General features: G+C 40.1%; 1 protein-coding gene across 1 annotated transcript in view; it reads right to left on the reverse strand.

Annotated features, from left to right (window-relative positions):
• Window positions 1-24,165, reverse strand: part of auts2a (activator of transcription and developmental regulator AUTS2 a) — a 319,952-nt gene extending 295,787 nt beyond the window's left edge. Inside the window, 3 exon segments of the mRNA XM_044222254.1 lie at window positions 20,828-20,964; window positions 21,051-21,569; window positions 23,995-24,165. Of these exon segments, the coding sequence (XP_044078189.1) occupies window positions 20,828-20,964; window positions 21,051-21,093 (180 nt within the window). The 5' untranslated portion in view covers window positions 21,094-21,569; window positions 23,995-24,165.
• Window positions 24,166-24,509: the final 344 nt, after the last annotated feature.

Here is a 24,509-nt window from a genome sequence, read left to right on the forward strand (position 1 = left end):
GGGAGAGCAGATCATTTAGCACACACGCACACAGCCAGATTTGAACCCACAGTATTATGGATGTACACTTAATCCCACTGCGATGCTTCAAAAACAACACTGGTTTGAAACCAGTGGTCTTTGCGGCAACAGTAACAATATGTTTTAGCAATTTAAGGATCCACATTTTAAAAAACTAAATGATGATAATAATGAACAGCTCTGTTTTGGAGGGATTCTTTTTAAGCCTTTTAGAGGCAAAAATATTTGAATCTCTTGATACCTTCTTAGACTGGGTTTCCCCTATAACAAAAAGAACCCTGCTGAGTGTTTTCCCTGGTTGATTCCAGTCAAGCAACAAAAAGATCATTACATATCACTAGCTTTGGCTTACAGATGGCAGGGAAAGAAAATAATGACAGTAATTATAGCTATACCCATTCAAGGCTTTGCCAGACTGTAGTCTTCACACTTCTCTGAACCATTCCAGCACTTTCATGCACTCACAAACCAAAAGTATGATGTGGTCGCAGCAAAATGCTCAAGAGGAAAAGAAAACCTTGCTCAACAACTACTTAAGTCAAGTCCTGACTTCTGTGGGTCAAAGTTATAAAACTTAAATATAAATATAATGCTTCAAATCATAACGCTCCTGCTGCACAGCCTCTGGACAAGCATGGTCGACTTTCATTAATGTAGTCCCCCCACTACCGTAGCCGCAGCTCTGAACCATCACAGAGATGCTGAAGCTGCAGAATGGTGACTTGAGGCTTATTTGGTAACTAAGCCTTTTGTTTACTTTACGTAATTTATCCAATGATGTAGTTTATATTGCCTCAGAGTAAGCTGGAGTAGAGTGTACTCCACATCTATGTAAGTACACTAAAAATGCCATAAGGCCCTGAAGCGCACATGGCAGAAAAAAAAAAAAAAAAAAAAAATCACATATTGGCCATCAGTCATTTCAATGAGGCTTCCTTTACTGAAAGCCTGTGACTTTACCATGTCCTACAGAGTGTAAAACAACTAATATGAAACACTCTTCTGTGGCTTTTCACACAACATGCACATCCTGACCGCAGTTTCAGAAATGCAACTAAGATGTATGAAGTAACACATGTTCTACCAAATTACTAAACAAAGGATAGGTTGAGAAAAAAAAAGAAAATCATCAGTACCCTTGATAGATGCTGGCATGAAATTAAACAACAAAGGTTTACTGTCAAAATACTTTCTATATATATCTTGCTGTGGTTAGTAAGAATGAAATGCAGCACATGTGTACTGTTATAATTCAGTTTTCATATCTTAACTGTCTACTTGGCATACAATAAACTATGCGAGTCTGTGTGAGTATGTGTAGGTGTACCGGTATGCGCGTTTCTTTCCACAGTGCATATCATTAACAAATCTTGAGCCATGTCCTGGGGAGCTATATTCCCTCTCACTGGACCACTCTGAAAAGAGCTATTTAACCAAACTGCTGGCTGGCATTCAGCAGCGTGCCACAGCAAACTGTTAATCACTTCTAATGAACAGAATAGCAAATGGAACTGTAATAACAATTTGATGAAAATACAGTAATTAAGATCATTATCTTGTTGGATGGCACTATCCACCAGTCTTATGAGAACAACACAAATGACAACTGTTCACAAACAGTTCATTACATGCTAAAAAAAATAGCAATTCTTATAAAAATATAAATGCCCAATTAAGTCCGATAATGACTAATGGGGCTAAAAAGTTCTTTTAAATTCATTTTTCATAAGTACATTTAATCACTTCCTCCTCTTGATGCTTCTTATCAGATTCAAAACTGAGCTATCTACCAAATTTGTGGAAGAAATTAAGTCCAGGAATTTATTAATTGCCTAAAATGAAAGCATGAAACAGGCCAACTGGGGAACTTTTAAGAGGTGTAGAATTTGCAGATTATAAAAATGTTTCATGGAAGCAAAAGAAAAATTACAGTTATGAAAATCCTATAATTTGCATCACCAAATCTAGTTAGATTTCCAATAATAATGGTGAATCGGTAGCAGTTCGGTGCAACAACAATAATGACTCTCATTCTGTTTACATTTCATAAACATCCATCAGGCTGAATATCTATCAATGCACGCCTGAGGTTAAAACTATACAGGACTCGGAGATGTTCAATAATTTATTAGAGTTTTCTAGTCAGCTATGGAACTAATAGAGCAAAGTAAGGCTGGATGTGTGAGCTTTTCGATTCCTTCTTTCCTCCAGTTCCTTGCTACCCAGTGTTTGAAAATTACACTTTGGTCAATCTGCCAAGAACCAGTACACTACCACGCAGTTTGGCCCTTCTCCTGAGCAGGACCATGATATTCTGGGTCAGCACAGTTATCCCCTCCTGTGACGCCACAGTGCATGCATACAACCATGGTTCGGCACACCACAGTGCAGCTAAAGCGTGCTACAGTTTACTTGGGCCAGGAGAAAGGATGCACTGCAGTTGCAGCCAGCCAATCACAGGCATTCCTGATACGGAGCCATTGTTTTGCTTTGACTTTCTCATAATCATAACAATCTGAGTGTCTGGTGGCCAGCTGGGAAAAAGTTCGAGAATAGCCCACAGATTGTATATAATCAAGGAATCCAAATGTTATTTTCAAAAGTAATCTAAAAAGGCCTAATATCGGCCAAACAGTCTATATTGGTTGGTCTAACCTTTGAAAGAGTGGAGGGGGGGGGTATGTGCAGAGCAATATCATTATGTATTATGCTCCGTCTGCACAGGGGCAATCAATGCTTCATTTCACAGGAGTCCTTCTGGGGGAGAGGCAGCTCAGAGGAGGAGGAGGAGGAGGAAGAGAGATGGCTGGGTGGCAGCGAGACACACAGCACGAGTCTCCTGTGCCGAGCCGAAGCCTGAGCCCTGTGGGAGAGTCGGGATGACGATGACCCCTCAGACACTGAGGAGCTGTTGACAAGCAGGAACCCCCACCCACCACCGCCAGCAGCCCAACCCTCCTGTTCCCAGTACTGCAGTTCCAAGACCGTTTGTGCAGCACAGAGAACAGGGCCACCATAGAGAGAAGAACTCCACTGTGACACTGTACTCTAATGTACAGACCTCGGGAGACGTGACGAGCGACGGTGCATTTATGCCGACACTGTGCTCTATATGTGCTCCACTGTGAATCTTTTACAGGCTGCAGAGCCAGCAGTAAATCACTTTCACTGCACATGGAGCTGTGCCAGCTGCCTTATCTAATGTCAAGTGCCTCGAGGGCACGGAACCAAACACTTTCCACTCTGTAACGAACATGAGGTTACAGGGACACAGATTAAGCACATGTTTTTTTTAAAGATGTCAAATATTTAACATAAAGCAAGTCTGCCATACATATGAAGTTTGCAGGGAAGCCTACGGTGGAAATATTCCTAAATACTACTCGCATACCGATGTAAATTATGTACAGACTTGAGTCAAAGCAAACCAGACATTTCTAGTTTCCACTTGACAGGAGGTTGTGAACAACTCAAATAATGTAGTACTCGGGGCTACAGGCAGGTTTGCCCGTCTGATAAAGCCAATAAGGCTGAAGCACAAAGACAGGCCTGGATTAATAGCTTAAAACAACACAGGAGTTGGAACAACTGAGTGGATTGATCCATTTAGCTGATGCTTTGTTGCCTGTTGAAAGTGGGAAAGAATGGTTGCCAACAAATCACCAGTGTGTCTGTGTGTTGTTTAGTGGTGGAGGAACATCAAATCAACCTTCTGTCCATTCACCAACTGCCTGAAAAACCCTTTTTACTGAAAAGAAGCATTTCTATTAAACAAAGGCACAATCAAAATGACTCATTATATTATAATGCCAATTATCACATATTTAAATGTGATCTCAACTCTCTCTCACGTAGCTGATAGCATCGTTTACTTTTCTATGTAAAAAACAGTAACATTAGACAACTTCACTTTATAATCAGGCAACTATTACATGCCAAAATAGAAGCAGTTTGATCTTGAAATAGCACTTCATCATTTGTCTTACAGTCTTAAGATTTTCTCAGATGTATTAATTTACCCTAATTATTGTATTGCCATTTTTTTAATCAGCATAATCCATGATGACTAATCAAGGAGGAAGCCGGAAGTGCTATAAAAGTTGTGAAATGTCATGTGAATATCTTCATCACCCAAGCAGCCAATAAGCTACAGTATGTAAAAGACACCACTGACAGACTGATCTGTGAGAGGCTCTCCAATGCTGATTGTTTTGCTGCTTCACATAACAGTGACAACATATTTCTGTAAGCCAATCTTGAGCAGCGGTAGCCTGCCATACAGAGAGCTGATTGTTTCATCTCCGAGCTGAAATGAAAGCTAAGCAGGGCAACATTATGCACCTCCAAACTGAAACAGACAACAACAGACCGACAAAAAGTTGACATTTGACAGTAGTGAGGTATAAAATGAAAAACACACTGCAAATCTTATCCACCTGTCATCACTTTTCGATTGTGTCATTTATGAAAGTGTAATTTTTCAAACAAAACTCCAAATTATTCTCTGGTTCCAGCTTCTCTCATGTGTGGATTTCCTTCTTTTCTCTGTTTTATGTCATTGGAAATGGATTTTCTTTACAATTTGCATAGTTGGTCGAGCAAAACAAGACGTTTGAAGATGTCAACCTGGGTTTGGGAAAATGTGTTTTCTTGGTTTTCTGACATTGGATAAAGCAAGCGATTACTCGAGAAAATAATCAGCAGTTTAAATCTATAATGAAAATAATTAGATGCAGCCCTAATGACGTGTTTGTCAAATAAATGACCAAGAACCACTTTTACTTAGTCTGGAATATTTTGACTGTCCTGTGTCTACACACCTTATAATAAAAGTTTTTAAAAAAAAATCATAAGAAGGAATCCACTAATGTCAGTACACAATGAATTACTATATTCAGTATTTTTTCCCCCCCATCATCAGATTTCTCTCAAGATACTGGCAAAGTCCTCCACACACTTCTGAATGAAAGCGATCGATATGACAGAGAAGACTGCCTTCTGATATATACGGGGAGGATCAGAGAGTTCAACCAGGAATGATCCTGCAGAGCAGATAAATGAGGAGGGTGCAGGATAACTGCTCTTAAATTCACAGAGGGTAGAAATCTTGTAAATGAAACAGCATAGGCCTAGACATCCAGCTTAGCTTCTGGAAATCACTCACTGTCATTCCGACTACTGAATCACCACCAGCATTTCAAACCCGATGGATATGACGAAAGAGGCTTCAAGCACCGCTAAACACACTCAGCCTGTGTAATTGGCAGCCTTGGGTTATTATAGCATGCACTGTGGGGAAACTGCACAAACAGGAGAAAACACAGCAGACTATTGTGAAAAACATAATACCTTATCATGGGGTCTGCTTGCTGAGTGATAAGGCCTGTGTGGATAGCCTACGGGCTGCTTCCACTCACAGCTTGTACAGTACAACTGATACCCTGCTATTAGCTGGCAAAGCTAAATCCATCCTAAAACCCTGCCTTGCTACTGTGTATGTGTTTGTTAATGTGAGCCAGCGTGTGTGTGTTTGTGTGTGTAAAACCCTGGGATGTGCTAAATCAACACGGACCATGTTGGCATTTACATAAGAGCACCTTTTGTCTCAGTGTAAACCTCCCATTTACAAAACTAGCACGTTAAATGAAAAAACACCACCAGGGGACTGAAGCCATATAGATGGAAGCGCATGCAGGTTCAGGTGAGTGATACACCAGAAGGGTCATACATGCAGTCCATCAATAGCTCTGCTACCCTGACCTGCCTCAGCTATAATGAAAAGTGTCAGGAGGCTCAGGCAGGACTTAACAGTGTGTCCGAAGCAGTTTAGCAGAAGACAGACCAGGGGAACTCCCTGCTAAAAAAAAAAAAAGAAGAAAAAAAAGAAAAATCAACGAAACGAAATATTATGCTTTCATCAAATATTCTCACAGTCTGGAATATCATTGAATTGGCTGGCTGCTTTTTCATGTTTACTAATTAGCCAAAGCTTATCTAGTTGAGCATAAACATTTCCATTTTTTGCCCATAGCACACTGCTCCTAACAGTCATGCTAATTCCAAGTCACGCTAAAATGTAATTTATCCAGGATTCCACTGCTGTTCTGTTTTTGAAGAAACGTCCAAGTGTAGTGCTTTTTTCCCTTTAAAATAAAAATTGTATCAATGGGTTTCAATGTGATGTTATTGCAGAAATAAATGTTGATTGTGTTACTCTCATAAGAAAAGCTGGTTAGGTTTTGTGTGTCATCATTTCTCATGTTTTATTTTCACATGATTGCAACATTATTTAATGATCTCGATATGCATTTCCTATCAGAAAAAAATAATCATTCATCATGAGAAAAAAAATGTATGTCAGATGACAACTTGTAAAGAAACTAATGTACAGAAACTAATGTACAGAATGCAAATCTGTTCATGTTTTTTTTTTGTGGGAGATAACGCCACTACACAAGTCTGTGGATGTTGTAATGAAATCATAAGCAAAGTCTTCCTTAGGCAAACACTTAAACATCCGCGGTGGCTTTTTTTCTTGATGTGCTGTGGATGTGATGTTGTGGGATCTGGCTTTCTTTTCCCTACAGCAGAAGACACACGAGCCGAATAGCACTTACTGAAAACAATACAAGACGATGTATTCATTTGGGAAGACATTTGGAGCGTAGGCGTCCCTGCTGCACACACTTACACACAAACACATACACACACACAATTGTCTGATTTTTTTCTCTCTCACACACTATGATGTGTATTTATGAAGGTATTATTGGAGCAAAACAACTGAGCACCTGTGAAAGTGGAATCTGTAGTTGTAGAAAATAGTCACACATGTGTATCAGTAAATTTGAAGTCAGAAAAATACTTGAGGAGTTGCACACTAACAGTTACACCTTCATTCTTCATTGCAGGTGCACAAATCCTATGCTAGGAATCACAAAGTAAGAAACTCATGCGCTCACAGTTTGCTGCAGTGAATAGGGTGCAAAACACATTCACACACCTGTATCAAAAAATGTGAAATCACGGACAAAATTTGCGCATCCGCAAATCAGTATGTGAATTCATGCAATGAGAGTTGCACACCTGTAGAATATTTTCTCAAAAATATTCTTTTTTCTTGGTTATTTTTCAAGCACAAACAAGTCAATAACTACAACTGCTTGAATCTGCGGCTACAAGTCTGATATGCTGTTTTTTCGCTCACAAATGACAACTTCAGCGTGAAATGTGCGTGAACTGATTTGTGTACCGTAGAGCCAGGGGCGGGCACTGTTCAGAGATCACAGAACCCTTTTGGCCAATCAAAGGAGCTCGTTTGGGTGCTTGTCTATCTATCGCTTTTCCAACCCAGTTTAGATGAAACCACACCCACTTCCGTATCGCGACTTGAGGTACTGAATCTGATGAATTTACTGTTTACTGTGTTGAGTAATGAGAAATGTTAATTCTGAAGGACTATGAGTTCCAGTTTGAGTCAAGCATAAACATATTTTCCATCTTTCTAACAAAAGTCTATTTCTCATTCTCACACACACACACATATATAGTAACACACACGTGTACATACAGTGGCATATACACTGGGCTCACACACACTTTATAGACATTGATTGTATCACAGTCATCCACAATTAGTCCCGCAAACCAAACTCCCCAGTCAAAATAAGAATGTAAATGTCAAGGAACTTCACTGATCAATTATTTAACTATCAATAGTTGTGTGATTGTTTTTCCATAATAACAGCATTTTTAAATAAAATAAATAAGGCCTTCATTTAAAATTAAGTGAATTAAAACATTAGTTTTACTGGTTTTATTTAAGATAATAAGCACATGCTACTTGATTGGCTGTTATCCCGGGTCCAGTAAATTGGATTTATACCCAAAAAAAAAAAAAAAAAAGATGGGAGGCCGCTTAGTAAGTTCTTGATTATATTTTGATGATGTTGGATAGTACTGTCTGTCCTGAACGTTAGCATAGCAGCAGAGCTCCCCAGCCTGCGTTAACTGAGCAGCAGTTAGCTTGTTCTGTCGAAGCTGGTAGTTTGGCATTAGCATGAGCCTCTGCTTAGCTAGCTGAACCAGTTGTGCTAGCCGCAAGACAACTCTGGGATTTTTGCGTTGCGGTAGTCACAATGCGTACTACTGGTAACTCAGGGGAGTTAGCTATCAGCGAGATTATTTTCATCTATGGAGGACAGTGGAAGAGGAGCGCTAGTTTATTCTGTGTGCGGCCATTACAGGCGGTCAGCACACACACCTGTAACTCCATCACATTAAATGGACAGAGGCACCACATCGTGGCACAACAGTTTACACCACATGCCCCTAATCTTCCGCTTTGTTGGTTAATATATTTTTAATTAACCAATAATTGATAAATTATTGCTGACATCCCTAAGTCAAACCAATCACCTTCTAACTCCTATTTTTACCTGACTTTGATGCCAGTTCTGCAAAGTGGTGCCTATTTAACACACTGTTGGCTAAAGCATTAAAAAGGTAAACATCAGTAAACTCTGCCTAAGGTGCAGACTAGGTGAAATGTATACTCAACCACTCGTCAGGAAGATGGACCAAAGATCTTGGGAAAAAGTCTGCCCTTTATCTGTTAATCCTGTACTGACAAGGAGAAGGACAATTTGCACACTGTGTTGTCTGAAGATTTTACATGCAGCTTTATTATTTTAGCTTTATTAACGAGACAGAGACGTGTGTGTTGTCATTAGCTCACGTGCCTTTCATTCGAAACTTGTAATGCTTTGCTTCAATGCTGTTGGAGGTTGAATCTAATCATTCTCAAATATATTAAAAGAAACACACCTTCCTTCTGCTTTAAGCATCAATTAAATGAATTACCAGGGCATTAACATAAAACAATGTTAATGTATTATTCACCCTGGCATCATGCAAACAGCATTTATGGATTCGTCCTTAGTGATAAATAGTAACTATCACATATGCAGAATAACAAGGTGAGGAATGACAGGCCTAAACCATTAACTACAAGCATTTTTACACTCACACATACCATAAACACACAGCGGCACACAGCTCGAGATAGACATGCACTTGCAGCTCTCCCTTCACTATTCCACCAAACCTTGTCAGGAATTTCCAGGAAGAGCATTTGTCACAGGATTCATGCCTTTCAAATACAGTATTACTGTCATCCTTGCTTCTTCCTCCTAAGCCCAGGCTTTCATGCTTAATATTCCAGCCATGTAAATGTTAAACCTAGGTATAGCCTGTACCTCCATGCTCTATCACAGGAAATGCAGATGTGAAAGCTAAAAGTACAAGGCTATATTAAAAACAGGTTCTAGTTAGACTATATGCCTAGACTCCCACTGGGTAAAATATCAAATGCCACTTCCAAAAGCCAAATGTTTCCATCTGCTTCAAAAGTGATCAAACAAAGTGGATAGCCAAAGACCATTTTCACAGTGGATGCTGAATGAGAACATAACATGGCTAACGAAAAACTGTATCTAATGGACCTGGGCGACTCTCATCTAAAGCAGTTTCAGTCCAAATAAGCCCTCCTACTGAGCATCTAGAGCAGTTAGTTCCACAGGCGAAGGTAGGGGGATGACATCATACTGAGACACAGCCAAGGAGCCTTTAATTAGTGTTTCAATATCACTTGACCTGGAAAAGATGTAAGTGCATCCCGAGCTACATAGCCAAGCCTGGAGATAACCAAGTCCTTTAAGTAAAGCAAATTGTTTGATTTTAGCTGCTGTGATATATGCCAGTTTTCTAAATATTGCAAAAAGCATGTGATTATGGATTATAGTTTGGCATTCAGGCTAGTGTAAACAATTCTTGTTAAAGAACTGAAGCAGTGCAGTTATTGAGCAAAGCTTATCTGAGAGTGCAGAAATGGAAGCAGATGGAAATGGAAACAGTGGTAGGTTGGCTCAGTTTGAAAGAAGGATCAGAGAAGAGAGGGGGGATCAAAGGTTCTAAGCTGCAGGTAGAGATCTCAACAGGGCTGCGTCCGCAAGTCCACAGGCCCCGTGGTGCAAAGACACACACACACACACACCAACACATTCCTAACTGCACCACCATTAGTATGCACTGTGCAGTTAAGCACGAAAAGGGTCTCCTCTCCAGTCGAAAAAAATAAATAAATCTGTCCAAATGCATCATCATGGGGGCCATTACACACAAAAGAGAGAGTGTGACTCCGGCCACAGCTCTACTTCAGAGATGGCATTTTACAATCAGCCTCCGCAAACATTTATCTTTTCCCCCCCTCACATCTGTCACTGGAACCTGCCAGAATAAAAACAAAGATGAAATGGAAGAGAAAATGGCTTGGGCTCAGCGAGCTGGCGGCACGCAGACCAGGGAAATGTATTTTATTTAACTGAGGCAAGTCAATTATGTTAGGCTGAGGATGTGATTTGCCCCTGTGCTAATACTTGGATAAGGATACACAGTGATGTCATTTCAGAGATGTCTGCTACATTAACAAGTGTCAAGGAGACTTAGGTCTTAAAGAGGTGGAACCATTAATCCAATGTTCTTCAGCCACGTCGGGTGTGCCATTAGCCAAAGATTAGCCGTTAATGTAGACATAAGCTCATGGAAGACTTGTGTGTTCATTGGTATTGGTTGTCTTTCATAAATCTCTGTAACAACAGCACTCAGTCTTTGCAAACACTGCCTGTAAACAAATATATTCCTCCTTTCTGACCTCGGAGTAATTGTGTATTGCACGACAAAAAACACATCGCCATTTCAGCTGCTTATTCCAGCTGTCAATGCAGCTAAAAGAACATTTAGGCAATGCAAAAACTCAACAGAAACTATGCTTAAAGATATGTATGTAAACATATTTTCATGTAGCATTCCTGTACATATTTACTAATATATACTTAATATATCATAATTTAAAACAAAAATAGCATCCTTCTTGGACATGAACTGGCTCTGAAATTCAGCATTGTAAAAACACATACCCTCTCAGCACATCCCACATCTGAGAAGTCAACACAGTTCTCTGTAGCTACAAATGTTTGGCTAAAATAACTGAGACTATCATTGTAAAAATGTGTTCATACAGTATGGAGGAGTGTGTAAAGACGGATCATCCCTCCACCTTGCTCCAACATCCCACAGTCCCATTCCTTTTGCCTGTATGTCAAGTCCAAACACTGATGCTGCTTGTTGCACATTTCCCCTGCTGCAGAGCTATTTGTTTAGCCTGAGTTCATATGAACACTGCACTCGTGTCAGTTTCTCCCTTAACGAGCGAGATGAGGGTGTCGGTGATGGGCTCGTGACTCAAGTGCTTATGAGCTGAACTGCACATCAATCAAAGCCTGCACTAAGGATGAACATTTTAAAAACAGCTCTGTTAGCAATATACAATGAATTCAGACTGCCCCCCCCCTTTCTTCTTCAGACTGAACGTTTAATGCAAATGTTCATTTCTGTTATCCCTGTTGCTACACCTGGATTTTATGGCCTGTTGCTCTATGCAGTTACAGTCCAAATCACCCTGGACACATGTTGGTGACAGATGGAAAGGGTGTCAAAGTACGAATCTGCTGGGAAAGATAAGATCTGTTGTAAAGCATGTAACATGGCCCTGCAATGCAGACAAAGTTTTACAAATTAATGTGCGGCAAAAACGTCCACCATCAGCACTGGCCAAGGAGCACCACAATAGACTAGCTGCTTGAGTGGTGGATCAGACAGCAAAGACACTGAAACTGGTAGGAGCTCTATGAGGCTTTAAACAGGGCCCTTGCTCGGTTCGTACACCAGTGAAAGACCTCATCTTCTAAAATGACTGCACACTCACAGAAGAATAATTACTGAATTTGATGAGTAAATAAATGTTTGTGCACACGTGTGAGAAATGTTAGAATCCATCCAGAAATCCCAAATAACAGAGACTATCTAATCTGGAGGGGTTTTTTTAACATCCAGAGATGACAACTTATTCCATTATATGTCAGTCACTGGGCTGTAACAGCATATTAATGCTTACCGTACATCACTCTCTGACACCTCCAAAATGCAGCTAAATGAATATCTGCGATTACTGCCAAGAGACTGGAATAAATACATGTGTGGAAGGTGGGAAATTAATTTAAAAAGGCTGGAAAAGTGGTATTATTCACTAGAATAATACCACATAAATATATGTCAAGGCAGCTTGGCACAAGGAGAGCCATCATGAAAAAAAAAAAAGCTTTCTACAAAGGTGTGCTTGTTCATCAACCTGCATTCTCTCAGAAACAAAGCTTTAAGAAAACCTGGCTTGATATTTATGCGCCTTAATTGTTTAAAATGTCTTTTTTTCCCCCTGGTCTTTTGGAAACAAGCTGTCAATACATTTGATTTCACATTAGCCTCTTTCTTACAGTGAAGTACCAATCAATGTGTTCTTCTCTGCCTGCACTTGCAAGTCCTCCAGGCAGACTTCTGAGGGCTGTGCCAAACAAAATCATTTGTTTTTGAAATGCTGGCAAGCCGACAGCATCATCCCACAGACAGCATACGAGAAAAATGCCAGACTGTTAAACTGCAATTCATCATCTTCATTTGGCCAATTGAGAGGAATAGCCTTTGTTGACATAATTACCGCAGTTGATCCTCTCATCTAAGGCCGGACCTGTCCTTTAACTCCTGCGCCACTTTAAATGTCAATAGCCATTAATTAGCTAGCCATTATTTGTTATTTGAAGGTCTGACAACTTATCAATGAACTTATTATCATTTTGTTGAACTCCACACTCCATACCACCTCTACCCTCCACCCACATGCACTGATGACTCAACTTAATCCATGAGCTGTGATGCTCCACCGTGCCCCGGCTTGAATGTGTCACATCTCCAAGGCCAGTGTGGGTGTGACAGATGGGTGTGAAGCTGGTGTCTAAAATTAAATAAACTGACGAGCGCATGAGAAATCATAAATAGAAATTGGCACTTAATTGGAACCAAATAGGTCCTGGTGGTGCATCAGTGGTACTGAAATGAAATGTAGATGGCAGGAAAAGCACAAGCTGAGGATTTCCACAGTTCTTATGAAAACATTTCTCCTTCAGCAGACCCATGGTTTATACATATCCCTGTTATGGACTTTTTGTCAGTGTGATGTAAAGCCTGCAGCGAAAGGCATTAAAGCTCTTTGTAATCGATTGACTATCTCGCACTATCGCTCTCTGGTGGTCAGCAGCTAGTAGTCTGCTGTTTGGTGCAGTTAGGCATGACATTTCAAATCCAGTGCTAGTGTGCAACCTGATGTAATATGCATTGCAAGAGCCAAAAACTGGTTTAGCACATATTTTTGGTCTTTTTAACCCTAGTTAGGCTTTAAAACGAAGATATTTTTCAGGTAATGAGTCTGATTTTCCAGGGGAAACTGTCACTTGTCATTTTAATGATCATCTCTTACTTAAACAAATCTAATGAAACAAAAAGAATGACAAATGAATAGATAAGACTAAATACACTGCTGTTGTGCCCGTGTCCAAAAATCCACTAGAAGCTATGTTTTTAGCCATAACGGAGCGAACGGTCATTAGGAATCATCCTCTGGGGAACCATACCCAAAATAATCTGGCTGTTTGTTGTGAGAAATCTTGATAAAATCTTGATCTGGACCAAAGTGTTGGACATACAGAGAGACAAACAGATCAATCAACTAAACAACCAGCTGAATAACTAACTAACCAACTAAATGAAATATCATTAAGTTGCACCACTAACTGAGCAAAAGCCAATCACATAATTACAATTAATGAAATAAAATAAAACAATAATAACAACAATAATATATATTTTCTTGGACTGACCTCAAAATGTAAAAAACACATTTATCTATTTCCTCAAAAAAGGAACATTTCCAACAATAATCCAACTACCCTGTACTGTACACACTTGAGTTTATGCACAAATCAAAAATGTCTGATCAATCATGTTGATGAACCAAGTGGCAATTACAATTTTGTTATTCATGAATTTTCTTTATTATTTTACTAAGTAATGAAAAGAACCATTCTACACTGCAGGCCCCAAACTGCTTGTGTCAGCTCTGCACATCTATCAGAATACTAGGCTGCTCTCCCAGTCTCGCCCATATGGGGTGTTATGCATTTATGTGCCCAGCGCCTTTCTGTACACTGTTTGTGCATTAGGTGAAACTATTCTCTTCTGTTTTTATGGTGTGTAACAAATCAAGTTAGAGAGGAAAATTATTTAGAGGAACAACAAAACCTGCAGGAGCTCTGTGGGGCATTGTGAATTAAGAAGTCTTTCCAGACCTTTAAATGCAGAACAGACTCTGCAAATGTACTCATTTACACAGTGCTGCTTTTGTGCTGTTCATCATATTATCACAGGCAGTCAATCATGTAATGGACTGCTGTTAACCTGCTGAGCAAGAAGATGAGGTGTTGTGAGTTAAAAAAAAAAAAAAAACAGGGGTCAGTCTAGCCTTTAGGCACAACGTTGAACAGCAGTGAAAGGAAGGTTGGAAAAGCAAAGGGTGTGATTGGGCAGGAGCCTGATCAAGCCTGTATTAGATGCAGAGATGGAGGTTAAGGCGAATTTATCTGTGTGGTATAAAACAGACATCAGAGACTACTAATTATTTGGAAATAATGGAGCAGTGGGTTAACTAAGGCAACATTTAAAAATCAATGCTGGTCAGCAGGGGCATGCTGAGGTTAGAGACACCTTTCCAGTGAAATGGGTGAAACACAGCAAAGGTTTTAGAAGAGAAGGCACTCAATAATTTAGCAATTTCTTCAAGTGCTGTAATAGGTTGCTGCTCGGGCTTCTCTCAATAAAAATTGGTCTCCAAACCAACTCCTTCAAAAGGACTGCTGCTGTGTACTTTGATCTCAGTGCAATGAATGAACACTCCTCAATACGTCTTTGTAATTTCGAGCTCAATTTAAAGTGAAAGAGTTTAGGTTTGGGAAAATGAGCACACTGAGCTCAAATTCTGAGAAATAAAAACACATGAAATGGAAACAACAGTAAACAAATGTCAATGGTTTATTAGGTAATGTTGCAAACCTTTGTAGTGCCTTAGCCCTGCATGATTACACTAATAAGCTCATAATAAATAAATATCTGCTCTGTATCAATACATTAAATCTGCTATCCCTGAACTACAAATACATCCAGAAAATAAAAAACTATCAAAATGGCTTAGAGCTCGACTTCTTGCACTTGATCCTATGTCTGACAAGAAGACAAGCCTTATGCTCATAAAGAATGTAATCCATTTATTCACTGCTAAACAGTTATTCTGTAGCCTTGCTTTGTGCTCACATTTTCAACTCAACTTCATCTAAGTATGAATAGCCTTGCTGAGTTCTAATGTTTTAAACTTTTCAAGGGATATATATATATATATATATATATATATATATAGAAAGCTTTTCTTAGTCATGATTCTGCAAATTACAGTCAAGATGGTGGATTTTACAAATGGCTTCTTGAAACTACACACAACTATAATTAACTTGCACAGTGTGTATTTTAGAAGCACATCCTGTATCCTACATAAGTGAAAAGCAAGTAACTGTTACATTAAGACTTGGCTGTAGGTGAAGACTGATGCTGATCAGAGAGAGCAAACAAGAAACACCAACAAGCAGTAATGCGCTCTGTTACTGGCTATCTCCAGCTGATGGTTTTATGAAGTTTTATTCCAACAGCAACTTCCTACTCAACTGCTCTTAATAGTCCAACATGGGCGGGTTCACTCCAAACTGCAACACCAATAAACAGCCAAGTAATCAAGACAATATGTTGTAGAACATCTACCAAAAGCTACTTGAGTATCTCAAGAGCCTCATCATGGACGCTTCAGCCCTGAGACTGCAAAAGAGGAATGCAAAGCTAAGATATCAGCGTGCACATGGAAAGCAGGCCTGGGAGCAGTGTTGCTGCAGCACTGTGGTGACAGATGGAGAGCACTAGCGTATACCTCCAGGGGTCTGACCTCATCAGAATTTAACTTTACCTAGACAGAAAAAGAGCCACTGGTGCTGTGATATGCTTGTGCATAGTTCCATATATACACTACACAGAGTTTCCTAGACATTGTCTGGTAGAAACACAGAAATAAACACAGGTCACAATTGCAAAGAAAGGGTTGTAAAGCAGTGCAGCAAAAGGAAAAGTCAGTTAGCAAAATATTACATACAAGAGTGAGGAAAATGATACTGAAATATATTGAATAAACAGAAATCCAATTACTTAAGCTATGGAGGCGGTGCACTGCAAGAAAATCTCTGATAAGTCTGATCCATAATTGAAGATTAGAGAGAAGAAAAATATCTTGCCAACTATCCTGACAAATCCGACAGGATGGGTGTAATTTTGAGAAGTACTTCTGATAGAATCAGTTTAAAAAGCTCTTCAATAAGTGGTCATCTCTGATTACAGGGGGACAAACAACAAGACTTCTTCTGAGAGCATTTAGCCTTTATTCTAGGGCTGGGCTATATGGCTTATAAATAATATCTATATTTTAAGGCTATGCCGCGATATACACATTTTCTCTAAAATAATATCATGCATCTCAACCTTAAACATCTACAGCAGTAAAATGCAACAGACACATTAAGGCAGCAGTAATATTAATCCAGAAACATCATATATAATAGTAAAACACTGACAGGGAGTATTTTCACAGTGGGGATGGTATTAGTAGTTTTGCTTAAGTAATGGACCTCCGGTTAGCACACCCACAGCTTAACTGCACCTGTGTTACCAGGTCTTCCCCTTCAGGGAAGGTAGTTGTGGGTAACCAGCTGTGTTGTTGTGAAAGTGAGCCTTTCCCTTATGTTTAGTCAGCCATTAAGTGTGTAGCGTTCAGGTTGCAGTATAATAGTTACTGGACGGCTGTGTGTTGTGTGTTTGCTGCCACAGAAAATAAATAAAAAGTCCTTGTTTCTGTCAGTTTAGGTAGTTCTTATCACGCTGATGAATGTTCAAGTGTTTTTTTTTATTTTTCTGATAAGTTTGGTTTTAGTTATTTGAAGCTATAAAAAGGGGGTTACATGTTGTGATTGACAGCTGAGGCCGGCTCGCGATTGAGTCGGTTGGGTGTATGGGCGGGACCTCGAGACCGCAGCTCCAACAACGATCGCTACTGCGCAGACTCTGGCTCCAAATGATGTCACCAAAGCAAGATGGCAGCTCATGAATCCGGGACTTTTGGCTTCATTTTGGTACAGTGGGAGGAAGTGGAGACGCGTCGTCCATCTTTATATACAGTCTATGGTCTGGACTAACTGTTGCTGTTGAAGACGCCATAGAAACGTTACATATAACGGACTTTTTAAAAAAAATTCTGTGCTAGCAAACAGCACAGCCTATTAATTTAATTATATATATAAATAAAAATAAGAGAACTGTTATATTGCAGCCTGAGCTTATCTACACACTTTATGACTGACTAAAGTAACGTAACTACCCCTTAGCAGCGGAAACATTGAAAACTCAAATATGACGATATGGTCATCTGCTATATCGTACATTAATTAATAGTCGAATATATTCGATATATCGCCCAGCCCTACTTTATTCAACCTGGCAAATTTTTACTTCTTTTTATCTCTATCAGCAACTTCCTGATTCACCCTCAGTCATAATTTGAACACAGTCACATCTGAGAGCTGCCAAGTAAAATATGTCTTCCATCTTTGGCCTCTGAACAGCTATAATGAAAGTAAGTGGGGGGTGGTCAAGTGGCTTGCTCAGGGGCACTTCAGAGGTAGAAACATTCTTATTCCAGGCCTACAATTCCAAGACTGATCCAGACATTTGAACCACTGACCTTTCAGTCACTGATATTATATTTATAAAAAAAAAACAAAAAACAAAAAAAAAAACGATTAATCCTTTAAGTCATTTTTCAAGCAAAAATGCCAAACATTCTCTCATTCCAGCTTCTCTAATGTGAGGATTTGCTGCTTTTTCAGTTTAAATATCATTGTAAACTAAATATCTTTGGGTTCTGGGCTGTTCACAAGACGACATTTAAAAAGACGACCAAACAATGAATCAGTTAATTGAGGATATAAATCGGCAGACTGCTGAAGCATACAGCACAGTCTGGACCTTGGAACCACATGAATCTGGACAAAAAGTCTGCAGCGAGCTCAGCATGACGGGTGCTGTTCTACAGCAGGTTACCAACATGGTGGAAGGAGCTTTGTGGACATGGTCATAGTCCAGACCCTACTTTCAGTGATTGTGTGAACAGAAATATGAATCACCACACAGCTTTTGTTATTAAAGCTTCCATTACATTTGGGACACAGTGGAGCAAACTGTTATATTTAAAGCTCTCCAACAATTGTAAGAAGTAATGCAATACAATATTGCCATCTCCCTTCACTCCCCTGTGAAATGATGAGTGTGAAATGAGTTCTGTCACATTCTCACAAAAAACATTGTGAGTACGCATTTGCACTCAAACACGAGTAGTGTTACTCAAGCTCTTTTCATTGTTATTACTCAGTAAACCCTGTCTAAATCTCTGACAAAATTGTTTTTTAAAAAATGCCTTAAATAACTGGTTTGATATTAATGTAATTTGACACTGCAATATATTTTGATTTATTAGTCTGTTTGACTGCAGTAAAAGACAAACAATGTTGTGTAGGGTAATAAAATGTCAAAATTATTTCTACTAATGTACATAAAACTGTTACAGGCAGGCCTTCTAAACGCAACAGTATCATTTCCACTTTCATTTAAACTCATTAGTAATAGTACTAGTTGTACACATACTGACAGGGAATGGGGGTTACTTTTATATTATGTAATATTAGATGCATAGAAAAAGAGAAGCAAGTTACTGCGAATGCAAACCGAACATTTCCTACTGACGCAGTTTCACATTAAAAGCATTTAACTGGCAAAACAAGTTGACTTTTATTATGAAGTAGTCAAAGGAAATGCAATGCGTTTTCAGTGAGCTTGACACTGACTGCTATCGTTCATCAAAAAACAAGGCAACGGTCATTTTCAGCAGAGTTTGACAGCAGGTCGGTTTGAAATATTGCAGGGAGTAGAGGAGCAGTCAGGAGCAGCCGCAGTGAGCTGTTAGATGAAGAGCTGCAGGCGACGAGCTGCACACCTCCAACTTCTCAGCCAGGTAACCAACTCCTTTCACTGGGCCCTGCTGTTGGCAGACTCATGCCGTGTGCAGCATAAAATCAGATCACGCTGCTCACAGAATGATGGAAAAAGGCCAATTATTACTTCTTCTGACTTCTTTATTAAAACGACAGTTTGTTTTGCTGCCCCCAGAATTCTGTGACCTGCAGTAAACCGCATTTGCTGTTAACCCCCAGTAATTAGGTGTCCAGGACTGAAATCTTAAGGATTGCCACTTTAACTTTACCACATTGATTTCTGAGTTGGCATCTAACTAGACACTCAAACTGTGTATAGCAGTGCTTTAGCAGACTGACATCTGTAGAAAGAAGGTCAAACTAAACGAGGAGAAATAAAAAGGACGCGCAGGCAAGGGAGCCCATGACTGCTATTCTGAAAAACATGACAGTAAGACACTCTTGAGCTGTGAAAAGTGTTGATCTGACTAACAAAAAAAAAAAAAAAAAGGACACAGTGAGGACAAGGGATACTGTACATATCCTTGAGATGGGTCACACCAGCGAACAAGAGATTGGTATCACACTGCATACATTAGCAAGTGCAGTTCAGGCTGTGTTATCCACTACCGAGTCTGACCTTGTGAAGATGCAAACTATTTTCACATCCTGCAGAAACAAGATCAGGTTAAACATAATCCTAAAAAAAGCTATAAAATGTATGCTAAAATAACAGGTAACATTTCCTGTGAAATTACTAATACCTAACGCTGACACATACAGAGAGGAGACGATTTAAAAGAAACACCTGAATAAATGAGTGGAGAAACAAACACACAGATGCAGATTAGTAGTCTCTGAATGGTTTGATGTGTAGCGAAGAGTAGGAAAATTATGTGAATCATATGCTATGGCCTTGGCAGTCACCAAATCAACACCTGTGGGAGATTTTGGACCGATGTGTTAGACAGAGCTCTCGAAACAGCAAATGAGGGAAGAATGGTTCCAAAAACGTATGGAATCTATGCAAAAGGAGCACTGAAGCTGTCCTGGAGACTCATGGTGGTCCAACACCTTACTAAGACACTTTTCCTGTAAATTTGTCACCCATCTGTAAGTTACTAAACATAGAAAAACATAGCAGTTGAGCTGTATATATAAAATGCTTCCTCGTGTACGTCATAATTCAGAACGACATCATTGGAAGGCAGCCTTTGCCCGGTTTGCATTCCAAGGAAAATGGATAGCCAGTGCACAATAAATTACTCCCACTATGAATAAACGGCTGTAACATGGATCAAATTGCTTTTTCACTCTGAAGCATACAAAAAGGCACAACAGCCACTACAGCCATAGCAGAACCCTCATCTGGTGTAAGGCTTTGCTGGAAAACTTGTGAAAACAAATCCAGAGCGGTACACACCACAGCAGCCTCTCAGTGACACAGATAGAAATCTCTGGCTGCAGCGCTACATTTACAGCTACATCTGTTCAACTCCAGCTCACACAACAGCCAAATATGAAGGCAGGAGCCAAAACACTGGGCCAGTCCAGTCAGAGAGGCACACAACCATAAACACATTTTTACACATTGTTAAGAGATTTTCAACTGGATTTTCATGCAAAAGCTCAACACACACACACAAGGTTGACAAGAGTTGAAGGGGCTACCCCTATGGTTCAGCACTCACCTCCAGAGCCTCCAGGGTCACAAACCCGGTGATGGAGAAGCCATCGATGATGTCCTCTTCAGCAGAAGTAGACTCCTTCCGCTTCCTTCGTGGGGGTCGATGGCGGGATGAGGAGGGCTCCCGGTCGCCCTCCCGCTCTGAGTCAGAGGAGAAGCGAAAGACGGAGCCCTTAACATGGTTGTTCCTTATCCCATTTGATCTCCTCTCCCGATCCCTCACTGACCTTGACCGCCTTTTCTTGCGGAGGCCACTAGAGCGAGGGCCATCCATGTCCTTCATATGAAATATCCAGATAAACCCTCCTCTTACAGAGAATCAAACTCTTCAAGGGCCAAGCACTGGCACTGCTCAACTTCCACTCGTTTGAAAACCCCAGAGGAGAATCTCCGCAATATCCAAGTGAATGTTATCAATGTATTAGATCCAAGGTAACCATGTAATATCCAACAGATGAAGCCTTTTACAGGAAACTCACTCAAAACTGCATTGAGTCACTGAACCAAGCTAGGTTCCAAGCAAAGATCCCCAAAGGCAGTCCATCAAATCCTATGACAGAGGTGTAAAATGATCTATTAAACACGTTATCACCAAGCTGTCAATTCCGCCAGAGGAGGAGCTTTTCAAGTTAAAGCAAATATCTGCTCAGTGAACATGTCCTGCCATGGTAAGTTGAGCAGGTGACGCCACATCTTTCTTCTCCAGGAGCCCACTCCTCTTACCAAAGGTCAGCAAACTCTCCCTCCTGCAAGATAAAGACAGAGAGAGAGAGCGCACACATTTGCAACATGTTCACTCAGCAAGTTCAACTGTGCATTTAGTCAATGAGCCATTTCCCAAAAAGGTGCTGTATACTATACAGAAGGTTGTTTCCATTCTACATAATGCAAGATGAATGTTTTATTAGGGTGGCTACAGTCTCGTCTGCTGAGCATACTGTGTTTTCTTACACTGCCAGGTCATTAAGCCCTGAGATGAGATAATTATTTGTCCTAAGTGCTCTTTTACTAGTGTCTCTGAAGCTTTTGCCAGGCTTGTAACCTAAACTGTCTTTCTAAAATGATTACATTTCTTAATTATGTACTTTTTTTTTTTTTTTTTTTTACTTTGCTACTTGGTGTCTTAAGCCTCTCAACATGAGCCTGTTGTTTTGGCAGTCAGTGCTGAAAAAACCTCTCTCTCTCTTATTGTTTCTAAATGTAGCACTTGAAGCAGTTCGGCGTATCTGATGAAGATGATGTACTTGCATGATTCTTTTGGGTTGTATCCACATGGTTGAATGCACTTATTGTAAGACAGCTAAATAAATGTAATGCATACATAAAAAAGGTATTATACTGAGAATGTGTATCTGTGCAAATGTAAATACAAAAAGTGTGACAATGTGTCAGAAGCATACAGTACACTGTTCCTACTACAATAATTAAACTGATTGCTCTTGAGCCTGAAATAAAGCCTTGATTACATCAAAATGTTCAATTACAACAATTAACTGTCAGTACAGTGTATCCTTCCACTTTTGCTGCTCTTATTTGTTTGCTAATTGCATTCATTTATGTAACAAACCTGTTTTAAAAAAAAAGGTAAAGTACATTTCTGTGGCATTCATATCCATATTCCATAATGACATTAGAAATGAAGTTGCATTGATTATGTGCAGTGTAACATCTTCAATATCAAAGTAAAGGACTAATAACTTAAGACTCCTGAGCTGCCCACAAATAGTAGGTCATATATCAACTAAAATCGTGATTTGAAAGCTTTTCTTTGAATAAAAACAATTCTGACTTGTAGACATCCATCAAAAGTTAATCTAAATGAACAAATTCACCATGACAACCAGTCTCAATTTACCATTCATTTCTTTCAATATATCACCTCGGACGAAACAGCTCACTCAAATATTCCACACATCAAAAACAGCAATATATCTCTTTCATGAATGATAGCAGGTCTAACAGACAGGGAGATGTCCTTGAGGTTTTACACACACTTAAAAAAAAAAAAAAATCAAGACAAATGTCAAGACCCCTTGAAATGCCATCCTGCACTTAACTATAGAGCTTAGCGGGGCATACCTTCACTGTCTGACACTGAAGACATCTGGCTGCTTTATGATATTAGGATGCAACATTCAACAGCTTGCAGTCTTATTCTGGATCATTCTCAAGGCATGGCCTACAGTCTAGGCCTAAAGCCACTCAAAGTCACTGGCACTGTAGTCTAAAAACACATATGGCTTCTCTGTGTGTCCAGAATATCAATTCTCATCCATTACATCACAGACATGGTATTCTATGTGGAAGAAAACTGAATCAACAAACTGCAGGCTTTTAAAAAGCCTGTCTCTGAAATAACCATGTCTCCAAATGCTGGTGGACATTTCAAAACACAGGAGTCACACCTTTTCTGCATCACCACATAAACCAAAACCAAATCTGTCACAGTCAACCACCATCTTCAACTTTACATTGTCTCCTTGGACACAGGTTGTCATGTAACGTAGCCCATCTGGATTTTGCAGCATACATGTAGTCCCCAAGTGCTCTGCTACACCGGCAAAGTCACTCAGGTTTAACATGAAACATTATAACCATTTGCAGAAAATGGCTTATAATCAAATGTATGCATAACAAAGGCACATCCAACAAGCCAGCATGCCAACATTTAACTATGCAGCACCCTTTCAAAAATATTCCTTCCATGCAGATGTTCTGCCTTTTAAAACAACCCAAAAAGGTAAATCCACCTTTACTATAATAACGGTCCTAAACCTTCCCCCAGTACCTATGCCTTTAACCTGATGCCCCGTGCTAGCACTTATCTAATCACACACACACACACACACACACTGCACAAATAGCTCCCAAAATATCGCTTATTGGGAAAAACTGTATTCTAGCACTCGCCCTGGCTTTTCTAGCTCAATAGAAGACTCTTTCCCTTGTCTCCGCTCACAGTCCCTTTTTGTCTGCCTGTGCTGTCAGCAGAGATCTCAGGCTCTGTAATCCAGTCCAGCCCACAACAGCAGCAGCGGACTGGCACTGCCTCCTGCTCCGGCTCTCCAAGCTTCATTTTCCACTGTAAGACACACAACAAAAGCAAGCCTCTCTTTTTTTTTTTTTTTTTTTTGCTCCAAGACACGTCATGCAAAACGAAGAAATGCAAACCCTTGCGAGTGGGGAGGGACCGTCCGGACAAGTTGCAGGCCTTCGGTCACTATAAAAAGATAAAGCACAAGAAGGTTTGGAGCTGACAAAATAAATCCCGCAAAGGAAAACCAGAGGGTATCTCCTCCTCCTCTGCCCAGATCCGAGCTTCAGGATCCCGGAGAAGGGGGACCGGGGCGCAGTGATACGGCGATGCCGCAGTGCCGCTTTACAGGCTGCACGCTTCCTCCTCAGCGCAAATAGTGCTGTCTCTGGACATTTGGTCGGCTCCGAGCTACAATACAGAGACGCTGCAACTAGGAATATAGCGGAATCCGAGCCGGATAAAGCCAGTTTACACACCCATTTACCTTGGGAGTACATTTTTGTTTGCCGTGCATTTCATGGCAAAGCATCATTGTGAATACACGTAGGTGTAGCCTACAAGCACGAAGTGATAAGTTTGTGCCTGTAATGATAACTATGTAGCTGTGGATGAAAATACATACTTTACATGGTGGTTGGTCGCTGGCCTA

The sequence above is a fragment of the Siniperca chuatsi genome, linkage group LG14, assembly GCF_020085105.1.
Source record: "Siniperca chuatsi isolate FFG_IHB_CAS linkage group LG14, ASM2008510v1, whole genome shotgun sequence".
Classification (NCBI taxonomy): domain Eukaryota; kingdom Metazoa; phylum Chordata; class Actinopteri; order Centrarchiformes; family Sinipercidae; genus Siniperca; species Siniperca chuatsi.